General features: G+C 43.6%; 1 protein-coding gene across 5 annotated transcripts; it reads left to right on the top strand.

The window, feature by feature from the left end:
• The first annotated feature begins 203 nt into the window (after positions 1–203).
• Positions 204–18474, top strand: LOC147901423 (uncharacterized). Of its 5 annotated transcripts, none has more exons than XR_015541161.1 (4): positions 204–945; positions 16883–17035; positions 17178–17407; positions 17834–17970. XR_015541161.1 is itself a non-coding variant. In XM_087375961.1 (4 exons), exons 2-4 carry the CDS (start codon positions 521–523, stop codon positions 18081–18083), a joined length of 828 nt encoding a protein of 275 aa, XP_087232087.1. In that variant the 5' UTR covers positions 208–391; positions 504–520; the 3' UTR covers positions 18084–18474. The 5 variants fall into 5 exon arrangements, 4 of the variants coding, with proteins under 4 accessions (XP_087232088.1, XP_087232085.1, XP_087232086.1 ...); XM_087375961.1 differs by lacking the exon at positions 17178–17407 and having other exon boundaries at positions 208–391; positions 504–945; positions 17834–18474; XM_087375962.1 differs by lacking the exon at positions 17834–17970 and having other exon boundaries at positions 205–945; positions 17123–17245.
• Positions 18475–24216: the final 5742 nt, after the last annotated feature.

Genomic DNA, 24216 nt, shown 5'->3' with positions numbered 1-24216 from the left:
CTTGGTAGATAGATGGTCATCTCACTTCTCAAGCTTAAAGTCGCAAGGAGAAGAGCATCAAGGACTAGGTTTGATGGTGGGCAGTAAAGAGACACCCAATGTGGGCAGCCAGCTGAGGTGCGAGAACGACTCTTTTGGTTGTGAAATAGGGTTGGATTGAGACGGCCCACTTTGGACGTAGTCGGGTCTGAACCCACCCTAAAACCCTTAGGCAGTTTTTGAAAGTGAGTACTTAGAAAGAAGGCTTCTTCTCAGAGTTGGACGTGCTTTGCACTTCGCACTGTGAGCGCATGGCTGGCAAGCCCTGCACATCTTCTGTCGCCGGATCGTCATCCATTTCTTCGACATTGCCTTGATTCACAGCAATCGGGCGAATGCTGGCACACATGAGGTTCGGCACCAGTTTCTGCTGCCATCTCGCTTTCCTCGCGTTCTTTTAGTCTCTTGTATGGATAACTACACGAGAATATTGGCCAATGCCTCCGTGCTTTCGAACCGTCTAGATGGCTCTTGCATTGAGATGGGCAGCAGCAGCGCAACGGTGCACAGAGATTGCGATGCTGGCCTTGACAAGGATAGCGATGGCATCCATGAAGACGAGAGGCAAGGGCTGGAACTCGGTCCTCACGGGGACGACGAAGGATTGTACGAGCACGAAGACGGTGCGCATATTGACGGCAGAAGATTGAAGAGGAAGAAGTACAGGGGTCCTCGTTCGTGGAAAGAAAAATGGCAAGAACTTCATCCGTGGGCATTTGTGAGAACTGTGAATGGTGAGGAACGGATGTTCTGCACGGTTTGTGAGGCGCACGGAAATACCTCTACACGGAACGCTTTCAGGAAAGAAGGCAGCAGTAACTTCCAGCCGAGTGCGCTCTCTACTCACGCTAACAGCTCAGCCCACAAGAACGCTCTCGTGATGCAGAAAGCTTGGACAGAGGCTGGGCAAGTCAACTTCCGCTCTTTTTTAGATAGATTCCCTTATTTTAACCCCTTTTCTCTCCGGCAACTCTTAGAAACGCTATTTGCATCCGATATATATCGGTCATAGGGGATTTATCTCGGCTTATTCTTTGACTGCTGCATTTGATCTTTATTGTACACCCTCTGCAAATCGGTTAATTAACTTTCACCTTCAAACATCTGGGGTTTTTCATTTGATCAGAACCTATAATCTCAGTTGTAGTTGGGTTTCCCATCATGCGTCGAATATATATGCTCTTCCAGGTTCTGCGTAAAGGTTGCGTTTATTGGAACCAGCATAGATAGCCTTCCTAAAGAATCAGGCCACGAGAGCCAAGAGACTTACATATAGAAATATTTCTCGAGGTTTTGTAAATATTCAAGGTGGAGAACTGCACAGATATCATGGATTCAGTTTGGTCTAGCGGTTGGGATCGTAGAGGTCTACTAGAGGATCCTGTTTCTAGTGGGGTTACAGGTTATCTCATGGCCCGGCAAGAAGCAAGCAATGATCGCTCTTCCTTCAGCGGTGGGAACAATAGCCTGTGAATCTGTGTGGCTCAGATGGATTCTAAAGGACATGGACACCCTTTAGGATGCAATGGCGATCCTGTGTTTTGACCAGAATTGCATTATGATTGTCAAAACCTAGTGTTCCATACTCAGATGAAACACATTGACGTTCAGTATTTTTTCATGAGGGAGCTGATTCAGGATGAATAGGTCGATCTGGTCTACTGCTTGACTGCAGAGAATGCTTCTGACGTCTTCACAAATGCTTTTCTAATGGGCAGATTGAGCATCTCACCAGATGGGTGAGCGTGGGCCCACAACCTAGTTATCGAGAGGGGGTGTTAAGGCAATGGCCTATTTGTGATTGCCCATACAAGGAGGAGATGGCCGTGTATGTATGCCCATTTAAGGAATTGTTTTGAGAACAAGCCGGGCTGGAGTAGGTTGGGTCTACTAGGGTAGACACAGTAATTAGTCCAGATCTGGCTGACCTTGGTTGGCAAATTTTGGTTCTATTTTGCATTTCTCCTTTGATTTGGGGCTATTTGTCCTTTGACATTTGTGGCATTCAGCCACCATTTGGGACAGATTCAGCCCAGATTTGAATTGGACTGATTTGCATACATTTGGGCTGGTCATTTGCAGGACAGCTATTTGCAGGGGGGTCCTTTGATTGGAGAGATATTTTGTTGCAGGTCATTTTTTGGGGACAGCTTGTGCAATTCGCTTAGTGTTTGAGCAGCCATCTTGGCATTGACACTAGCAGACATTTGTTGTTATTTTTGGTCTGACATTTGCAGCCAGCAGTTAAATGCTTGGGCAGCCAGCTCTTTGCATTGTAGCCTTGAGGCTATGACACTTGTAGAGCACTTTTATTTATTGGGGATTTTCATTTGCAATGGCAAACCATGAATTTTTTGGGTTGCTTGCTGCTGAGTATAAGCTAGATGGCACCAATTATTCCATGTGGTCATACTTGGTGCGCCACCTGTTGGTGTCCATGAACTTTTGGGGAATTGTATCTGGATCAGAGACTAGACCTGTCTCTTCATCACAAGCATCTGCTGACACCACAACCACTTCTGCCACTTCTAGTTCATCTACCACTACTCCCTCTGTGCCTGCCGTCAACTGTCCAACACAAGAACAGATTCGTTGGGATCAGCGAGATGCACAGATACATGTAGTGATTGCCATGAATTGCAAGAGAGTTGTTATACCTCACATTTGGTCTTGCAAAACAGTCAAAGCTGCATGGGACAATTTGGCCAGTCTATATCAGATATGCAATGAGGCTAGAGTTGCTTATTTGCGTAGGCAACTTGACAATGTTAAGATGAATGAAGGGGGCAGCATGGATGCCTATTTGACACAGGTCAAGGACTTCAGATTGCAGCTCATCAATTGGTCCTTCCAAGTACATCACTTCTTGCAAAAATCTCTTTCACACATTTAGTGGAGTTCCGAAGGGGGGCAGTGTCACTTGTGCAAATAATGCAGTGTATCCCGTGAAAGGGATTGGTCAAGTGCTTGTCACTATAGTGTTTGGTGATACCATTCTACTTGTGGAAGTTTTATATGTTCCAGATATAAAAAAGAATTTGATGGATTGCCTTGGTAGAGAATGAGAGTGGGGAGAAACTCTTGACCTTCTGCACTGAGAGGGGGCATGAATGCTTGTTCCGGGAAATTTCTGATTTTTTAGCAGCCTAGGGTATCATTCATTAGTGCACAGTGGCCTACACTCCGCAACAAAATGGACTTGCCGAGCACAGGAATAGAACAAAAACGGAAATGGGCAGATGCATGCTTAAGGGAAAGTCTTTGCCCAATAAATTCTGGTTGGATGCAATTATGTGCGCCAACTATGTGCTCAACCGAGCACCCACTCGGGCATTGAAGACCATTACTCCCTATGAAGCATGGACATGTCATGTCTCACATGTGGGTGTCTGGGTCTCTTGCGTATGCACATGTACCCTCACAGTTGAGGCGTAAGCTTGATGATCAGGTGTCGAATGCATCTTCATTGATTACAGCTATGAAGCAAAGGTTGCAAGTTGTTTCAGCCTAGCACAAGCAAGGTGATTGTCAGTCGGGACGTGGTTTTGCCTGAGCATGCCCCTTTACCTTGGCTGGAATGTAAAACACAACCTTCATTGGAAGCCTTTGATGTATTTGATTCTATTCTGCCTTTCACAGATATAGATGACATAGTGCAAAGCACCATGCCACATGCTTCTAGCAGCTCCATTGCTCCTGCTTAGCTTGATTTTCCACCGTTAGATGGCCATGCTATCGAGCAAGGAGTTTAAGAGGAGAGGCTGTCATGAAACAACAAAAATCAGTCCCTTGTTGGCTTTTGGATACCCTCAGGGACAGCAAGCAGGCTGAGCCTTACCTGCCCGCACTAGAGGTGCGCACAAACAGATGCAAGGCAATTTTTTGGCTGTAGCTTTGATTGCCACTGCCTATAATGAGAAGCCTCTATGTCACAAGATGCATTTGAAAGTCACGAATGGATGTAGGCCATGAGAGCTGAACTTGATTCCATTCAAGCAAATGGCACATGGGACTTGTGTGATTTGCTTGTAGGCATGTGTGCCATTGGCACAAAGTGGGTTTACAAATTGAAGTGCAAAGCTAATGGCAGTGTTGATCGCTCCAAAGCTTGCCTTGTTGCGAAAGGTTATATTCAGTAGCATGGTATTGACTTTGAAGAGACATTTGCTCCCACTTCATGCATCACGACCATTCGTTGTATCATTGCTCTTGCATCTCATAGGCATTGGGAGGTCCGTCAATTGGACATCAAGACCGCCTTCCTTCATTGGGATTTAGTTGAAGAGGTCTTTGTCACTCAGCCTCTAGGATTTGAACTTCCAAGGTCCAAAACTAAGGTATGGTGGCTTAAAAAGGCCCTTTATGGTTTGAAGCAGGCACCATGGGCATCGTATGACAAGATACAGGCCTACGGAGGCTACTCTTTATGTCCGGAAGAGTGAATTAGAATTTTTGATTTTGTTTCTATATGTAGATGACATGCTTATCACTAGGCTAGACTTGCATAAAATTGTGGATTTCAAGGCAGCTTTGCAAAAATCTTTTGTCTGACAGATATGGGCCAATAGCACTATTACTTGGGCATCCAGTTTGCATACTTTGAGGGGGGTATATCGATGAGTCATCCCAAGTACATTGGATAGCTCTTAGACCGCTTCCAGTTTGAAGATTGCAAGCCATTTTCTACACCATTGGAGCCTAGCTTTCATTTCTCCTCCAAGGATGGGAGTGCACCCTTTGACGCCACTCTTTATTAGTAGGTTGTGGGCTGCCTTATTTATTTGTCATACTTGGCGTGATCTTCAGTATGCCGTCTCCTAGCTGAGTAGGTATATGCACATGCCTAGTACATAGCATTGGCAAGCAGTGAAGCATGGCTTCCGTTACTTGAAGGCCACACAAAATTTTGGGACTGTTCTATGGTGATGAGTCTCCACTTGTCTTGCATGCTTTCATGGACAGTGACTGGGCAGGTTGTTATGACATGAGAGTGTCTCATAGTGGCAATTGTTTCATGCTTGGATCTTCATACATTTCATGGTTCAGCAAGAAGCAGCCTACAGTTGCTACTTCTAGTGGTGAAGCAGAATACTAGGCAAGCTTCACAGCTACAATAGAGTGTGTCTGGCTCCATAAGCTACTCTATGATCATGAGTCTCCATTTGTCTTGCATGCTTTCACTGACAGTGACTGGGCAGGTTGTTATGACACGAGAGTGTCTCACAATGGCAATTCTTTCATGCTTGGATCTTCATGCATTTCATGGTTCAGCAAGAAGTAGCCTATAGTCGCTACTTCCAGTTGTGAAGCAGAATACCGGGCAACCTTCACAGCTACAATAGAGTGTGTCTGGCTCCGTAAGCTACTCGCAGATCTTGAGATCAGCTAGTCAGCTTCTACTACCAGCTACACTGACAGCCAGAGTGCTTTGGCTATTACGAGAAACCTAATGTTTCATGCTCGAACAAAGCACATTGAGGTTCATTATGATTATGTTCGAGAGCGATTGTCAGCTATAGACATACAATTGTCCTATGTTCCCACAGAGGTCAACTTTGCAGATCTCTTCACGAAGGCTCTAGCCCAAGTTTGAGGCTTTTCGACATGCCTTACACTTGGCACCATTTTTTACGTGATGTTGATCTCCCCGTACTGTCATAGGTTGCTATATCCATCTTGGACGAATATGTGCAACCATGATATAGTTTCCAGGTATACTTGAGATGTAGCCAAGTTACATCAGCCATACCATGGAGGGGGGTTTGTTAGCACTTAGCCTTGGAATGGCCTTGTAGGCTAGTCTTAAGACTCAGTCAACCCTTAGGTTGATTTCATTGGTCAGCCATATGGTTGACTTCAGGGCCATATAGGCCACATCTTTGTACTTTCTCATTATCCATTTGCACGTACTCAGGTTTGCTTCAGCTACCCTTGCATTCCACTCCGTTTCTATTGCTTCTTGCGTCCAGTAGAGACTTAGGCCCCCTTGGGACCTAGAAAATTATCGACTAGCCTACATTGATTGGGCTGGGTCTGTTGTATTTTTCGATTGCCACGTGGCAATCCGCCACATGGCTGTTGACGTGTGCTGATGTGGCTTCACGACTGCATTGACGTGGTTGTTGATTGGCTGTGCTGACATGGTTGTTGACGTGGTAGCCAAGCATGCTACAGGTTGTGGATGCCCGTGACATGTAATCTACAAACAGAAACAAAACTTGCTTGAATCTCATTAGGGACATGAAAATCAAAAAGTAGAACAATAGATCACCGTTGCAGAAGGATGTATCTTGCTTGGTCAGCCTAAGTCGTTGAAACAAGTACCATGAGTTGCAGTGAAGCTAGTAGAGAATACACATGATTGTTAGAAAGATCATATTAGAAAGATCATGTGCCTTAGAGCATATTAGAAAGATCATGTGCGTGAGCGCATATTAGAATGACTTGGTAGGACAGACTTGAGACATAGCCAAAACTCTCAAGGGAAGATCTGGTCATACTTCTAGAATCTAATTCTAGAGAGAGAATGACTAGGTCCAGTGAGAGAAGCGTTCACTATGAGGCTGATAGGAACAAACTCTCAAATCTCTCAAATGACTCAAGGAATAATCTATTAAAAATCTCTCTTGAAATTCCTACATGTAGAGAGAGAAAGTCACGTGAATCCTAAATGCAAAGAGAGAAAGGTACACGAATCCCACATGCAGAGAGAGAAAGTCATACCATTTCCACATGTGAATTCTACATACAATTCCTACATGAGAGAGAGAGTCTTGCAATTCCTACATGCAGGAGAGAAGATCTCAAAACTTGTATAAAGATCTCATGATGGAATGGATGGGCATTTTGGTGTTCATGTGCAATTGCCTCCAAATGCCCATACTCCCTTGCACTATTAACGTTCAAAAGCATGTCTTACTGTTGCCTCCCTCCCTTTGCCACGTTTGCAATTGTAACATGCAATGGTTATGTGATCGTGTAATCACAGCAAGACCTTTGGCGAGGAATTAGCGTTATGCACCATAGAGAGAGAAAGGAGATGAGGGTAGAGAGAGAACAGAGTCAACCACCGATTGGGTCCTCCCCCAATCAAGGGAGAATTTGCTTTATACTTGGAGAACTAAAAGGTGCAAGTATCACTCTTTGAGAGAGCACGGAAATGCGCTTACACTGTGCACACGTATTGCAAACCCAAAGACTTGAGTGGCAATGCCAACCAATACCAAGACCTTGATGCTGTTCACATTGACGATGTAGACCACTTTTGCAAGGCAAGGAAGAGGCTTGTGCTGTCCACTGGTATGCAGGGTTACTGCGTGGGTGAGCTGAGAGATGACTGAAATATAGAGCTGAGAAGTGAGCTGTGCAAAACTGTAAATAGAACTCTAAGAGCTGTTGAAACAGTACCCAAACCTTACTCCGTTTGCTGGTCCGAATCCTCGACTGTTGTGCTGCGTAGACACCTTCCAAGAAGGCTGAACTGAGGCTGATCAGAGGCCAAACTCTGGAGGTGCTAGGGCTGCACAGGAGGTGCTGGAGGGGACCTGTTGGGAGCGCTGAAGGCTGGGAGGCTGAGTGAGGAATGAGGCTTGGATGGCCCCTATTATAGGGCTGGAGGGCTGAGCCAACCTGCCCAAACTGGCCGACTTTTCAGTTGGCTGTTGGGGGTTGGTTGGTCGGCCCATGGCCCCATAAAAAAGGTGGCGTAGGGAGGGGTGCAGGGAAGCCTATAAAGGCAGCCCTTCCCCAGCCCATTTCCCTCGCTTGTTCTAGCCCCGAGAGGGGGCCCAAAAGGGCTCCTATCCTAGGGTGGACCTAGACCTATCTCTGGAAACGCTACCCTACTGTTCTCCAATGGGTACTTGTGAACAAGGATTGATCTGTCTGACTTGACCTAAGGCTGAGAGACTGACTTACGTAGCTTGTGCCTGATTGTCCCTGGACAAGGGCTTACAAAGGGGTCACAACATACGACAAAATCTTCTATTAGGGAACTATAACACACTTGCCGATGTAGCTAGTGTGTCACATTGCACCTAATTGCAGGGGTGCATGTGACAACACCCCCCCTCTCCCCTCTTCCCTCTTAGCCTCTCCCTCCCGCTAGCCTCTCCCGCTCAGCCTCTCCCTCCGCTAGCCTCTCCTCTCCGCTAGCCTCCCTGCTAACGTCTTTGCTCAGCTTCTCCGCTAGCCTCTCTGTACAGTTCGCCGTACCCCCTCGGTACAGCCCGTCGTACAGCTTTGTAACCCCTCCGTACAGCTCGTCGTACACTCCCCTTATAGTCCCGTACAGGTCATCGTCGTGCATCGTACAGTCCCATACAAGTCGTCGTATAGCACTGTACAGCTCTCTGTACCCTTTTCGTACATTTTTGTACCAGTCCATCGTACCTGCCCGTACCTTCTCGCAGCAAAGCCCCTAGGGTTTCTAACCCCGAGTTGGGCTAAACTTCCAGCCCAACTCAGGAGTTAGGTACAGCTAGGGAGTTCTAAGAAATGGCCAATATGGATTGGCCTACCCTCTCCTCCAAATCCCCCTCAACTCCATCAACCTTAACTATCGGGACTTGGTACTCTACAGTTGCAACCATGACACCATCTCCGTATGCACGCAATTACTAGCAAGAAGGGTCCAAACGACCTTTCATTGGACAACATGAACATATTTATTATTTGCAGCAAGTAGTTAGACAGTTAAGGCTTGAGCTGGCAGAAGTAAAAGCTCGACTTCAAGTTCTAGAGGGACCTGGCAAACAGGCAGTAATTGCTGAGGTTGTGGACTCATGTAAGAATTCTCCTCCTACTCCTCAACTAGTCTCTACAGTCAAAGATATGGTCCATCCTGAAGTACAATCAATCAAGAAAGAAGTGATTGAGGAGTTTGACACAAAGGCAAACAAGACTGATATCCAAGAAGAGATCAAGGAACACGAGGCCAGACGTGATAATGCATTGAAGATTAGAGTGGGGGGGCTCCGTGAAGGATGGTTCAAAGATGATGACTCTTTCAATGAGACTTTAGCACATGTCAAAGCAGCCATGCCTGATATTGAATGGAAGGTTGATGATGATGATGATGATGATGATGACGGGGCAACTAATATCCGGCATTCCAAAGGACATGCTAATCTTACACTCAAGAGTCAAGTCGCGAGATTTACGGATCAAGCTTCTTCGACAATCTTACAAATTGAAAGGGACTAAGATATGGATAGTTGAGGAACTTACACGAGCTCAATTGAAGAACAAGGCAACATAATTAGCTAAAGTCAGGGCTGCTAGGAAGGATGGAAAATGGGCAGTTTATCGTGAAGGCATAGCACTAATTAAAGAGTTTAAATCAAAACCAAAAGACTCTCAGTCTTAAATTGATGTATGGCTGATTACTTCTTTAGACTATGATGTAGGTATTCTAAATAATTGGGGTTGCTTTTCCACTCCCTGGGATCTGCCATGTGCCCTCCCTAGAGCAGATGTACTAGACGGTTTTTTGCTGTCCCATAGACCTGTTGGTCTCCCGTGGACATTAATGGACTTTCTTTCTCCTCCTTCCTTCTTCTTCCTCTTCCCCAAACACTTTGCTCTTACCCATTTCTTCTCTCCCACTTCTACTCTTCCCGTGCATCGTTACACTTTGTAGATTAGTTTCTCATCCCTCGTACTCCATCTAGGAGGGAGACGAGTTCCCTACCATGTATTCTATTCTAACCCTGGAGTCTTCTTGTAACTTGGAACCTCCTTCTAAACCTTGGAACCTTTTTCTAACCTTGAACTCCTTCTAACCCTTAAGTACTCCTAATGGAGGTGAAAACTTTATTTCCCCATCCATGATTATGAAGCTTTTTTTCATACAAGTGTGCGCGACTTGGGGTCCTAAGTTACATATATACTACGACACTGGTTTATATCTATAGGTGAGAAAAAGACTCGAACCCTTTAAATGACAAATTAGTAGCAACAACCAACAATTAGTGAAATTTCAATACTGTTTATTTGCAATTGATTTTGTCTTCTATACCAACCATGAAGCATTGCTCTATTGTAACATGCAACGGTAATGATCGTGTAATCGCAATGAGACCTTCTTCAAATCTTTGTGCGAGGCGTATGCGTATGCACCATAGAGAGGAAGCGAGAGATTAGGGGTTAGAGAGACGACACCAAATTGGGTCCCTGTACCCACTGAGGGCCCCCTTCCTCAAATAGGGAAGAATGCTTTATACTTGGAGAACTGCAAAATATACAAATAACAATCCTTCAGAGAGCACGGGATGCAACTCTAAGGATGACCCTTCGACACTGAGAGCTTACCCTCAAATGCATGAGAAGCAACCTTATCTCAACCAAGACCAAAGCTGCCCACACTGGAAATGTGGACTACTATGCAAGGCTATTGAAGAGGCTTGTGCTGTCCCTGAGCATGCAACGGAGCTGCGTGAGTGAGAGAGATGAAGGGAAGACGGAAATCTGAGATATGGAGCTTGAGAGATCTATATGGAAGCTGAGAGAGATGGAGCTAAAGAGAGCTAAAGATAGAACTAAGAAAAGCTGAAAATTGTAAAAGAAAGATGCTGAAACAGAAACCCCAAACCTCTACTCCGAGCCGGGCTATGGCACTGCGTGGACACCTTCTTGGATCACCCTTAGGAACTGCTGAACTGATGGCTGTCTTGCAAAAGACTTTTGGAAGGCGTAAGGGGTGCACCAAGCTGGAGGAAGGAGGCTGTTCTGAGGGGAAGCTGAGTGAGGATTGAGGGGAAGCTCATTTCCCCAGCCCCTTGGCTGCCTAGGGAGGGGCACAAGACAGCCTTCCCCCAGCCCATTTCCTTTGATGGAGAGCTGCCTTAGGGGCCCTTCTGGGGCTCCTTCCTTGGCTGCTCCTGTCCCCAATCCTTGGTCCAGCCCTTTTGGGTCGTCCCCAATCCTTGGTCAAGCCCTTTTGGGCTCCTACCCTAGGCTGAGACCTAGACCTAGGTAAAACCCTATGATGGCTGTGTACAGTTCTCCAGTGGGTACTACTGTACATGAATTGACTTTTGACTTGGCCTAAGGCTGAGAGACTGACCTATGTAGCTCGTGCTTGACGGTCCCTAGACAAGGGCTCACAATGGGGTCACGGCATACGACAAAATATCCCATGATAGGGAACTAATTGCACTTTGTCGATGAAGCTAGTTGTCACCTTGCACCTTAGTGCAGGGGTGCATGTGACATCTATTGTCCGTGTACAATAGGAAGAAGTACGGACTGCTCCAAATACCTGCACAAACCCTGAAATTTGCAGAAAAGGGCTGCAGCAGGCTATAAACACGTCAAAAAAACAGTTTGCAAATTGCAAAAACAATTCAAAATTTTAGTAACACGTTCTGTGAATTATACTGCACCAACAATAGAACAGTGTTCCATAAGCCAGTGCTTGGCTAGGCAAATGCAGCCTTTTTACATTAGTTTTGAACTGAAAAAGTGGACTGTTTGCAGAGTGTTCGTCGGACAAAAAACAGCTCAAAAAATCTGCAGCAGACTATAGCAGTTGTTCCACAGCTATCAGGGCCTTAACAAGTGCTACCTGCTCCAAATTGAGTCTGTAATAGGTCACAGCTGATCTGTACAGCTCCAACATGCAATTTCTTCTGAAAATGCTTCCACATGCTGCACCAGACAGGCACACTGTACGGACTACTCCAGATACTTGCACATCCCCGAAATGTGCAGAAAAGGTGTTGCAGCAGGCCTGAAACCCAAAAAACGGGTCAAAAACACCCTACAAACTGAGAATTCACCTTCAAACTCATAGTAGAGGCTGGATAGCAGCTGTTGCACAGCTCTCTATGCCAGAACTTATGCAAAAAGTCTTGAAATCTGTAGAAAACCCTCTGAACCAGCAGCAGCAACACTTGAGCAGCTCAAAATCTCTGCAGAAAGCCCTTGGAAATCTTCAGAAATAGAGGCGGCCTGTTTAGAAAAGGTTGCAGCTGGTGCAGAACAGCAAAAATGACTCAAAAACGAATTGATAAGCTCCAAAAACACCCCAAATATGGGCAACTGATCCAAAACTGAGATGGCCTACTCTAGAGTAGCTCCAGGAGCTGCCTTGATACAAAAAATATTCAAGTGGCTGATCAAAAACAGGTTGGTAACTGAGGTGCTTCGCCATGCAATTAAAGATTCTTGCGACAGAAGTTGTCGTGGATCTTGGGGGAGGCACGGGGGAGTAAGGGGAATTTGTTTTGATACCAAATGTGAGAAGTAGAGGAGAGTGCAAAAGCCTGGAGCAGAATTGAATTGAAGTTGCAAGAATGCATTACAAGGGTCTGTCAACATGACAATAATCTTAGGGTGAGTTAAAACAAACTCAATCACTAAACTCAACCCCTAATTGTGGTTAGGGGGAAAAAACTTGGAAGGAAAAAGTGCCTGTAACCCTCTTAACTTCTTAATACATTGGCCACCGCCTTAAATATTACAATATTTCCAACAGTCAGCCCTCTCCCCACTACATAAAGGCCTCATTGCTTGCCCTTGCTCTCTCATCAAACTGAAACCCTTCCACAAGGCAAGACAGAAAGTGATGCTTCTGGTGCGTAAGATACCTACTTCTACAATTCAACTGTTACTCTAGACTGAGCTCTCCTTGGCGATGGAGGAGGGAGGGCTATGGCCACTTAAATAGCCCAGTGGGAAGAGGACTCCCTCTCTGCTGGCTAATTGACAAGCACCCACTTGCTAGGAGAAAGACTAGGAGACACCCATGTAGGCCCCTCATCCTGAAACCTTCTTGAGCATGGTGACCTCAGGCGCATGATCTATCTAATGCTACAGAGGCTTTTTGTTGGGTTTTGAGACCCTGAGTTGTCATATAACAGATAGGTAGCATGTTCATGTTATCCTATTTAGGACTCATGCTTGCGATATGGTACTCGTGAGATGTTCTTTTTAACTGACTAACTGAATTTGTCATATTTGGCAAAGTTGACATAACTCTTGTACTTCTGTTTCTTGAACCTTTGTAAGGTTCTCACTATGTAGTTTAAAAAAGCTGTCAAAGTTTCTTGAGCTCACTTGAATGAACATGGGTAACAATGATCACCCTTGCAGTCTCCTCAAGCATATGCATGGCTTATCATGCTCACATGTAGTCTGTGTTGGAATATGGAAGCAAGAACTAGAACTAGAAACTGGAAATGAAATAACAAGACTGAAAGACTAGAAATACCTTGAGAAGAGTGTAGACAAGACACAAGCTAGACTGATTGATTACAATGATGTGACCCATTGAATATATGGGCCAAAGTACAAGACATAAAGCAAGAGTGCTTATGGGATAATTGTAGAAGTGCCACATGGCACACACTCAAGACATAAAGACTAGACTTAGACTTAGACTTAGACAAATGTAGACTAGGAAATAGTACACTTAGTGTGCACTTATCTCCAACACCCTCCTTAAGTGGACACTAGGAGTAAGACAGAAAGACAAGACTAGAAGACAGACATAAAGACTGATAGACTGAGAGACAAGATAGAAAACATGACAGACAAAAGATCTTGAGACACCCCTCCTCAAGTGATATCCTCATATGGGTCCACAAGGGTAGGGATAAGATGGATCTAAAACATAGTCAGATTGATAGACAAATAGACAGACAGACAAGACTAGATAGACAGAAGACTGACTGTAGTCAAATAGAAAGACCAAGACACTAGAACCCCTTGACCTACATCATCGGTGGTCAAGGTGGTAGACAAGACATAGAAGTAATCAGAAAGCCCACTTCTCATCATGTGAGGAAGGAACAGTAGGATCAGCTGATGGAGATGTTGCAGCTACATGGGCTGAGGTAGATGCAGGAGCTGATGTAGAGGTTTTGGAGTAGCAGTCCCTCTCCCGGTGATTATCACGGCCACAAATGGTGCATGGATGAGCCTTGAAACAGTCCTTCTCCATATGATTAGTTTTGCCACAATAGGTGCAAGGCTTTCTTACCTTAGAACTTCCTTTCTTTGCTAAAAATGCAGTGTCAGTTACCTTTCATTGTTGAGTTCTTTCTTCCTCTTGGAGAGCATTGATGATACCCTCAAGAGAAGGATTATTATGATACTTGAAGGTAGTGACAAGAGTAGCATAGGAGTCAGGTAAGCTTTTGAGAAGCACAGCAATAGCAATATCTTCGGAGATGGGAGACTTGACTGACGCAAGCTGAACCATAAGACTGCGAAGATAATTGACATGAGAGGCTATAGTAGCTCCTTCTTGCATATGTAGATCAAAGAATGAGATCATAAGTGCAATCTTAGAGTTTTTAGATCGGGCTCCAAAAAGGGTATCCAAAGTGATCCATGCTTGAGGAGCAGACTGTATGTCGGAGATGTGACGAATGTAATCATCTCCAAGGCCGAGCAATATGATAGCATAGGCTTTGTCATTCTTGGCAGTGACAACTTGCTCAGATGGACCTTCGGGAGCAGCACGGTGAACAATGTCCCAAAGACCTTCTTTCATAAGATGGCACTTGATTTTGATCTGCCAAGTATGAAAGTTGGACCCATTGAATTTGTCGATAGATATGAGAGAATGAGAGGAAGATGCCATGTGGGAAGGTCTTACCTCTTGCTAGGATGCAAGGGCAGTGTCTATTCCCTTACAATATTGCAGAAATAAATGAGAGGAAGAGATCCAAGAAGCCGGTTCTCTCACCACTTTGTCAAGGCCATAGCATATGACAGCCCATCGAAGCAAGAGGAACCAGCAAAAAAGGAGAGACTGTTCAGCAAACTGAAAGAGGCAAAGCTCAGTACCTTAATCCCGGGCAGAGGTAGAGGTGCAAAAAGGATGCAGATCTCCGTGAAGATGGAGCTGGAGAAGTCAGCCTGTGCAGGTACGGAGAAGTCGGAGAAGTCGGCTTGTGCAGGATTCCGTACAGTCGTACGGACTGTACGGACAGCTGACGATGTACGGACGGCGAGCGGATTACGGAGTACGGCCGACGTACGGACGACATGCAGAGTACGGACGACGTACGGTGTACGGACGACGCACGAAATACGGGCGGTGTACGGACAGCGGACGATGTACGGATAGCAGGACTGTGCAGATCTGGCGTGACAGCAGGCGAGTGACAGCAGGACTGCGCAGATCTGGCGCTCAGATCTGTGGCTGAACTGCGTAGATCTGGCGCAGATCTGAAGCGGGATACACACAGATCTGGCGTACACACAGATCTGGAATACACACAGATCTGGCGCAGATCTGGAGCGCAATGACGGGGCAGAAAGAGGGGAAAATGTGAAGAGGGAGAAATCTGAGAAGAGGGGCAGATCTGCAGTGGGGGAGAGATCTGAGAAGAGGCAAACTGAGGGGAGAGAAGAGGGATCAACCTAGCTCTGATACCATGTTGGAATATGGAAGCAAGAACTAGAACTAGAAACTGGAAATGAAATAACAAGACTGAAAGACTAGAAATACCTTGAGAAGAGTGTAGACAAGACACAAGCTAGACTAATTGATTACAATGATGTGACCCATTGAATATATGGGCCAAAGTACAAGACATAAAGCAAGAGTGCTTATGGGATAATTGTAGAAGTGCCACATGGCACACACTCAAGACATAAAGACTAGACTTAGACTTAGACAAATGTAGACTAGGAAATAGTACACTTAGTGTGCACTTATCTCCAACAGTTTGCTCCATATCTGCAGGGCCCAACATCATTTGTATCAGCTTTGAAGCTTGATTGAATCATTATCTACTGTGGCAATCCCCTATGGCCTTATGTTCTTGTGCCATCCCTTGCAATCAGGAAAGTAATGTATGAGTTAATCATTCGAGCTAGCAACCTCTTGACAGTTGTGTTGCCATGGCAATTCTACATGTATACGTTTGGCTCCCTTTCAAGAGCATAGTCACTAGGAAACACGTTTCAGGGCTCTTGAAACGCTGAAAAATTTGGGACCATGAAATGTTTCAGTGAAACTTGCTACGGCAGGCGTTTCACTATTCTATTTGATAAATGGTTTTAGTTTTGCTAATACAAAGAAATCTGCTGCTCTTTGCTGTTGCCTGCCATGTGGCAGCCAGCATGGCCACTCTCATGGCTTTTGCTGCTGTCCTGTGTTGTCGTGACCACAGAAGAGTCAGGCAGAGGTTGGCAGACGTAAGGGATTGTGGTGATGCCTTCTTTCTAATGTGAGAGTAAGGAGGGTAGTTCCAAAAAGACATATTGCGTCTGTCATCACAATTTGTTGGCTGCATACTACACATAACCTGTCTGCAAGTGTTTTGCCATCTTGTTGTCACAAGTCTGCTGCTCTTACCACTCTATCAAACGTACAAGGAATTGAAGGTGGCTTTTACCCATGTTGAGTCATGGACTGGTTCATTTAGCCCGTCTCCTATTTCTGTCTTGATTTAATAGGTTGTCTTTCATATAGGGATGGTTCACCCTTTTGTTCCTAGACTATGATAATTTGAGTTTGTAACCAAATTGGCTTGTTTTCTTGTAGTGGCTGAATTTCTTCTTCCCACTTGTTTGTTAGTTTATACCGGTGTTGGGGATTGCCAAACATCGGTTTATCCTTATCTCTTCAAACATCTCCTTACATGTATCCCCTACACCGCTTGTAGAATTTGTCTCTAGTCATTTCAAACTTTGAGCTAGAAAATTCTATCAACCTGTCATGTAAGATTTTATGGATCCAGTTTTGGTTGTGGACACAGAGAGAGAGAGAGAGAGCGAGAGCGAGCGAGAGAGAGAGAGATTTAATCTGAGAAGATGGTGATGTTTTGTAAATATTTTTGTGTGCTGCATTATTGACTGTTTGGTTATTCCTTTCTATTTGCAGGAAGATAGGCGTAAGTAATAAAGGTCGAGGGAAAGTACCTGCTATTACAGAATACAGTGTTATTGCTAATCACTTGGCAACTATGGCAAACAAATTGACCAATGTTGTCACTCGAGATGAGTTTGATGCGCTGAAAGCAGAATGGCGGATAATGTAAAGTCCTTAGCCTTGAGTATGTATTTGACAAGATAACATTGTTGGATAGGCCTTTTACTTTTTGGTTGGTTTGTGTCTTGTAAGGGAGGTGTTCTAGAGTGAAAGGGGCAAAGTTTCACATATCATCTGGGCTTTTCAGTGATCCATGTTTGTTCATATTACAAATGAGAGGTTGGATCCGAGGACTCTCGAAGGGCAATATTCACTGCAATGCTAAATTTTAGCTCTACCTTTTGTATCGCTGTTGGTCATATATAGCTGGTGATGCTGCAATAATGGAAAAGGGGCGTCAGGGTTGATCATGTTGGTTTCATGTTGGCTTGGAAAAGAGTGTGAAGAACATTCAGTGAGCAGGTCTTCAATGAAAAGGTTGGATCCAAGGACTCTAGAAGGCCAATGCTTAATTTTAATTCAACCTCTTGTACAGGGATTGATCATATATATTGACTGTAGATGCTACAATCATAGAAAAGGGGAGTTAGGGCTGATCATGTAGGTTCAAGCTGGATAGCGAAGAAGATGATTAGACGAGGCTAGGGAGGTGTCCTGTCTTGGAAAAGAGTGAAGATTATTCAAAGTCTCCAGTGAGAAGGTCTCCAATGAGAAGGTCCACAATCATTAATGTGGGTGTTGGGTATAGTTCAGCATGATAATGCTGTGTTGTGAGAGCATGCAGACTATATTAGTCACCGAGAATGCAAGGGATTTTCTGTTAATTTTTGGCTTTGGTTTGTACAAGGACGTCTTCAAATTTTGGATGAGGCACTTTGACCTTGGTGTCATTTTCTTTTCCAGGCAACAACGGAAAGACGCTAGGCGGATAAATGGTGGTTGTGCTTTGACTGATCCTCTGATGCCTGTACCGACACTGGATGGATTGATTCCCGAGAACTTACCTAATAGCCTTGCTGAATTGGTTGCACTTTCAGCGGAACATGTGGAGTCTCTTCTGATGACTTATGACCTACCTGTGGATGGAACAATAGATGCAAAGTTAAGGAGATTGAAGGCATATATGGGGTTTCGTCATTCAGATATATATTAAAGAAGTGGCAATTTCTTTGGAAAAGATGGATTATGTAGTAGCATCTGTTGCAACGAGTCAGCCGCTGATAAATTCGAACAAGGACATTGATGACTTCGGAGTACTTGTTGCCACGTTTTCCACTCCTCCTAAACTTTGTTATGCAGGCTGCTTGTCAGGTGTAAAGAATTGTACTTGATGCAGCAGCTTTACTTGACTGACGAGACTTCAAAACAGCTTTTTGGCTTCTAAAAGGCCTTCTATACTGCCCACTAGTGATGGCACCCAAACCTTTGTATCATACAAGAAATCCTGATCTTTGATTCTTCCCATCTTATCATCGTTTCCTAATCAACTAAATACATGTAATTGTGCACAGCTAGCACTTGGCTATAAAAGGAGTCTAGTCTTAGAGTGCTCACGACCTTTCAATTATCCCTTGCTTGCAGATCTTACCGAAGGGGGATGATCCCACATATGTAGGCAATGTATATCAACACATCAGTGAAGAGCGTTTTAACATGTTCATGGAGGTTGTTTGCAAATTGTTTCAAACATGAATGTATGCTGAGGTTGTACATAACGATTATGAGTGTATCAAAGTTTCAGAATGGCTCAAGATTGTCGAGTTATTGTGATGTTTTGAGACTTCATGTATACATAAGCACCACATTTTTATGCTTCCGTAGCTTTGCGTATACATAAGCACAACATTTTAATATTGTATAGCTTCTTTGGTAGGTCAAAGGGAAATTTTGGTGGAGCATCACCCCTTTCAATTGTCCTAAGGTGCATGTCCATAGCAATTCTTATTTGGCTATTCAAGGAGTAACTTGAATGGAGCATTTTCCACCTTTCACCATTGTAAGGTAGCCTTTATTCTTACACCTTCAGTATTGGTAACTTCTTTAGGTTAATTCACTCATTTCATTAACTATAGCAATAAACCGGTCCTCTTGCTCTTACACCATCTCCGTACCTATTCTCCCTCTTAGGTCCAAAGAATCTAGCCTCTATGCATGAGCTCCTTATTGAAAGGGAAGATAAAGCGTGCTTAATGTTGTTTTGGATGTTTTTAAAAAATTCCCCAAAGTTTGAAGAAGGGAGCACTTTTAGAGTTAGAAGCTCCAATCTGTTGTATCCAAGTCCTTATACAAGTTAACTAAGATTGCCTCTAAGTTAACTAAGATTGCCTCTAACCTAACTGCACGCATGCACACATGTGCATGTGTCTACGTCGGCATGCATGCTTTCACCTACCCGTCCTTATACTCTTGGTTGGAATGACTTATATGGCCCAAGCCGAGGGTTTAGGCCTTTGCCACCATTGTAGTAGACTCCGTTTGTGTTGCACAACCATCGCCTACTCAGCAATGCCTACTTAGTAATAGTAGTTGGCATTTCAAAATTGGCCTTGTTTAACTTGAAAATCTATTGCACAGCCATCACTTGCTTAGTAGTAGTAGTTGGCATTTGACAATTGTTCTTGCTCAAGCTTAGAAATTTGATTTGTTCCAACTTGAAATCAATTACCTACTTAGTAATAGCTCGTAGTTGAAATTGATCTTGTTCCAACTCAAAAATTTATCTTGTTTTAGCTTGAAATCTATAGTAGTGTTTGAGGCAGTAGAGCTCGAGACCATTGCACTTGCTTGCAAGATTTGGAAAGGCCTTGCATAAGCTGTAATAGCAAAAACAACACAGTTTTGGAGTAGTTTGACCTCCAAAGCATTGACATTGGCCTTAGACCAGGTAATGCCTCAACAATAATATCATAAGCAATCATAATAGTAGCAACAACAATACAAGTTCATAGGTAGCTGTTGCCTCCAAGCCATGGATTGTAAGAAGCTCAAGTCATTTGCTCAAGTGGTGGCTTCAATCTTCTTACCTCCTACCAGAATGAACACACGTCCTAAGCTTGCAAAAGCAAATCGAGGACCTTATACATAAAAACCTGTGACTGAAAATAAATATCATTATATTTTAAAAAAGTAAAAATCTTGTAGACATTTCTTGGACTTGTGGACTTTCTCATGGTATTCGTAATACCTGATTTTGTGTCGCTCTGCTTTCATGTTAGTACTTAAATGTTTTAAGTAGTCTGGTGGTTGAAATTTGACAGTTAATGATAACCAGTCTAAAGGGGACTGTATTAGTATAGCACTGTGCAATAAATTTTAGGATAGCACGGTAGTAGTGCTGGATAAGTGATTACGAGCGCGATGGTTGGTTGCACTAAGATATTAACAGCCAGCAACGCGGTGGTTTGCTTCTATTATTACAAGATGAATGGATTTGTGGATGTGGATTCATTATGGGAAACTAGCATGGGGATATACTAAAAACATACATGGGAATTTGATATTTACAAAAACAATTTAATAAAACCAACACGTGGTTGTTTGGGATATACTAAAAGGAAGCATAGTCTTAAATGCATTTTCTATTTTCTAGGACAATTAAAATATTGTTTTCTTGCAATGAGACTATATTTTCTTAGTACTATCTTAGTCATCCTCCACTACTCCAAGACACCCCAAGATATGCTCATGCGTGTCTAAATCTAATTTGAAGACTCTTTCTCTTCTTTCGTTGTGGCACAGGTTGCATTTGGAACTTAATAGCTCTTACTAGATGAGAGTATACAAATGTTTGTGGACTCTTATGTAATAGTTCGTAATTGCGGCCTCTCTCGACGTTTTTTTGTATAAAAAAGCTCCGCCTACTACATCCCACTTCTCATAGGTTGTTCCCTAATTATCCTTAAATGTTTCCTCAACCTTGTGCTTAGGTTTTGTGCACTGCAATAGAAAGTACGGGTCATCTTCCTCGTTCTCCACAGATGCAGTGACAACTGCAAAGTTATCTCCCTTTTCCAGACAGTCTGTGGGGTCATCAGTCCATCATACCAAACACAGCACATAACTGATTTTTAGTGAGCTGAAGGCTAGAACAATTATTTGAGAACAAAAGAATATCATCCACGTACAATGCTAGCATTACAAAAGATGGCGATGAGCGAAGCATGTATAGATTTGAATCTGCTGTTGATGTAGTGAACCCGATTGAATGTAGATAGCCAATCGATTTTATCAAACCATTATCTAGATGTCTGTTTCAAACCGTAAATGGATTTTCTCAATCTATAAACATGATCAGGCTGTTGAGTTTCCACAAACCCCGATGGTTGTACCATATATATTTCTTCATGAATGTCCCCGTGTAGAAACACTGTCTTCACATCCATCTGGTGAATTTCTAAATCGGCATGTGCTGCATATGCAAGAAGAACCCGCACTGTAGTGAGCTTAATGACAGGAGATAAAGTTTCAAAATAGTCAATACCTGCAACTTGAGAGTACCCCTTTGCCACGAGACGTGCTTTGTACTTTGATAGAGAGCCATCTACCTTGTATTTTTGCTTGAAAATCCATTTGCATGAGATGGCTGATCGTCCGGGTGGCAACTTAGTGAGATACCACGTACAATTCTTAATGAGAGAGTCATACTCTTCCTTCATGGCCTCTTGCCATCTTTGTCCATCTGGTGCGGCTAATGCTTGATCAATATTTGATGGGTCAGGCCCAGCATCAATTCGAAAGTGTACTTGTGCTTGTACCCATGGGCACTCTGCTGCTAGTTATTAGATGCATTCTTCAAAATCTTGAGTGAAGGTTTCCGAGAACGAGGAGGTAGATGAGTGATTTCCTCCACTTCTTGAGAGGATGTTTCCTCACATTCTCGAAAGATAACTTCAAAAACAACTTCATTTGACAAAGAATCATTAGTGAATGACCGATCTGCATGGTTGATTTGAGATGAACCCGAATGAGGATCTGCTGAGCTTGGAGTTGATTCCTGCGTTGAAGAAGCATGTTCATTCATTTGATGCGGGTCGTGTGTCATGTCAGCTGACTCCTCATCTTCCAATGGAACTACCAGTTGAACATCATTAATCTCATTAGTGGATGGTACTCCCTTATGATGATTAGACTCAAGAAACTCAAGAAAAGATGGATTCTCAGCATGATTAGTCATTCCCGGAAATTTATTTTCTTGAAAGATAACATCAGTGCTTACGATCATTCGTGCTTTAAGTGGATCCCACAGTTTATATCCAACCTGATTTGCTAGATAACCAATGAAAATTGCTCGAACACTTCTTGGATCAAATTTATCACAATGCACTACTGGAATTTTAGCAAATGCCTGGCATCCAAAAACTCTGAAATAAGTTACATCTGGTTTGCTACCCTTCCACAGTTCGTATGGTGTTGAATCTTCTAAAGCAGAATGAGGGAGTCGATTCTGAACATATACTGCAGTATGCACCGCCTCAGCCCAAAATGATGCATCCAAACTGCTATCAATCAACATAGTACAGGACGAATCATTGGTTGTCCTATTCTTGAGTTCTTCTAAGTCATTTAATTGTGGAGTATACGGCACTGTGAGCTCTCTGATCATTCCCTCTTGTTGGCAGAATTCTTGAAATGCACGGCTGAGGTACTCGCCTCCATTATCTGATCGAAATACCTTAAGTCTTTGCCCTGTCTGCAATTAAGCCATGCTTCGATATTGTTGGAAGCAATGAAATGCTTCGGATTTATTCTTGAGGAAATACACTTCAGTCCACCTGCTTGCATCATCTATGAAAGTCATGTAATATCTACTCCCTCCCTTGGAAGCAATGGGCATAGGTCCACACAAATCTGAATGTACTAATGCAAGGAGTTGAGTTGCCTTATGACCCTGACGCGAAAATGAGCGCCTAACATGTTTTCCTAACACACAGGATTGACACACCCCTAACTTTGGATGATCAGGTAGAGACAAACCTAAAACTAGATTTTTGGAATGAAGACATTTTATATTTTTGAAGCTTGTGTGAGCTAAGCGTTTATGCCACAAGTCTGTGTTACTATCACTAGTGGCTACTAACACTACATTCTTAACTTCAGATGTATCTGTGAGCAAATACAAGGACTGATGTCAAATACCTTCTGCTATTACATCTTTTGAATTTTCATGACGAATAATGCACGAATTTGTATTGAATTCTACTACAACTCCCATGTCTGTCAACCTAGCTACTGAAATCAAATCTCTTTTCAAATTTGGGACATACAACACTCTTGACAATCGAAAAACATCACCTAATGGAAGTTCAAACTCGACATCTCCTACTCCTTCAATTGTATGCTCAATATCATCTCCCATTTGAACACTTCGCTTAGATGTGCATGGAGTGTAGCATACGAACCAATCTTTGTGGAAGCTCATGTGTTGATTCGCTCTCGAATCAAGTATGAGACTGTCTACGATGCATGTTTTGCCTTTTCTGTATTTCGTTGATGTTTCATTAACATTGTGCATTCGTACCTTGTCTTCTCCAGATCTCATCGATGATGATGATCCCAATTGAAGTTCCTTCACTTGTCGCTCCGGATCTGCCAGTTTCTTTCGACACTCCAATTCATAGTGTCCTTCAATTCCACAATATCTGCATTTACCTTTGCGTCTGGATGATCGATTGTTCATTGGAAACTTTGATGAAGCATTAGCCTTCCATGCTTGATCTCTCACTAGGGGCGCACTGACTGTCAATGCATGATCATTCTTGGTAGTATGGAGTCCCATGTCGATTCTCATGGTCTCCTCTTCGTATAGTGCCTCTGCTGCTTCTTCCCATGTAAGACCCTTATTGGTCATCAAAGTGCTTCGAAATGCATGCCAGTTGCTTGGCAGAGATTGGTACAGTTTTAACTTTTGTTGTTATGCAGGGATCTTGTATGTCTTTCCTGCACATGCAAGCCGATCATAGATTTCTTTCATTCCTCTGACATGGGCACGCAGATCGTTACCTTCGACATATTGCATGTTATCGAGTTTATGCAATAAGTGTAACACTTTGACTTCGGATTTTTTCTCGTACTTGTCCTCCAGCCATGTCCACAGTCCATGACTACTGTCACATGGTGCTTCCAGAATAATCTCTTTCTTTAGGCTAAGCCCTATCGCTGCTAAAGCTTTATCCTCCTTTGACTGCCATACTTTAGCTTCAGCCTGCTGCATCAGGTTTCTTCTCTGTACCGCCGTCGACGATCGAATAGTACCCTTCGCTCTTCAGGTGTAGAACTATCATCCTTTT

Source organism: Dipteris shenzhenensis, chromosome 6, assembly GCF_047967505.1.
Source record: "Dipteris shenzhenensis isolate YYH24624 ecotype China chromosome 6, Dip_SZ_1.0, whole genome shotgun sequence".
Taxonomy (NCBI): Eukaryota; Viridiplantae; Streptophyta; class Polypodiopsida; order Gleicheniales; family Dipteridaceae; genus Dipteris; species Dipteris shenzhenensis.
Note: the sequence above shows the minus strand (reverse complement) of the source record. Positions and strands in the feature narration are given on the sequence as shown.

What these genes read in the sequence shown, in the direction of transcription:
- LOC147901423 (XM_087375959.1), top strand. Translation starts at nt 449, where the DNA reads ATGGATAACTACACGAGAATATTGGCCAATGCCTCCGTGCTTTCGAAC. An exon ending in AAAGCTTGGACAGAGGCTGG is followed by an intron (nt 946 to 16,882) that starts GCAAGTCAACTT and finishes TTCTATTTGCAG; the next exon opens with GAAGATAGGCGTAAGTAATA. An exon ending in AAAGCAGAATGGCGGATAAT is followed by an intron (nt 17,036 to 17,833) that starts GTAAAGTCCTTA and finishes TTTCTTTTCCAG; the next exon opens with GCAACAACGGAAAGACGCTA.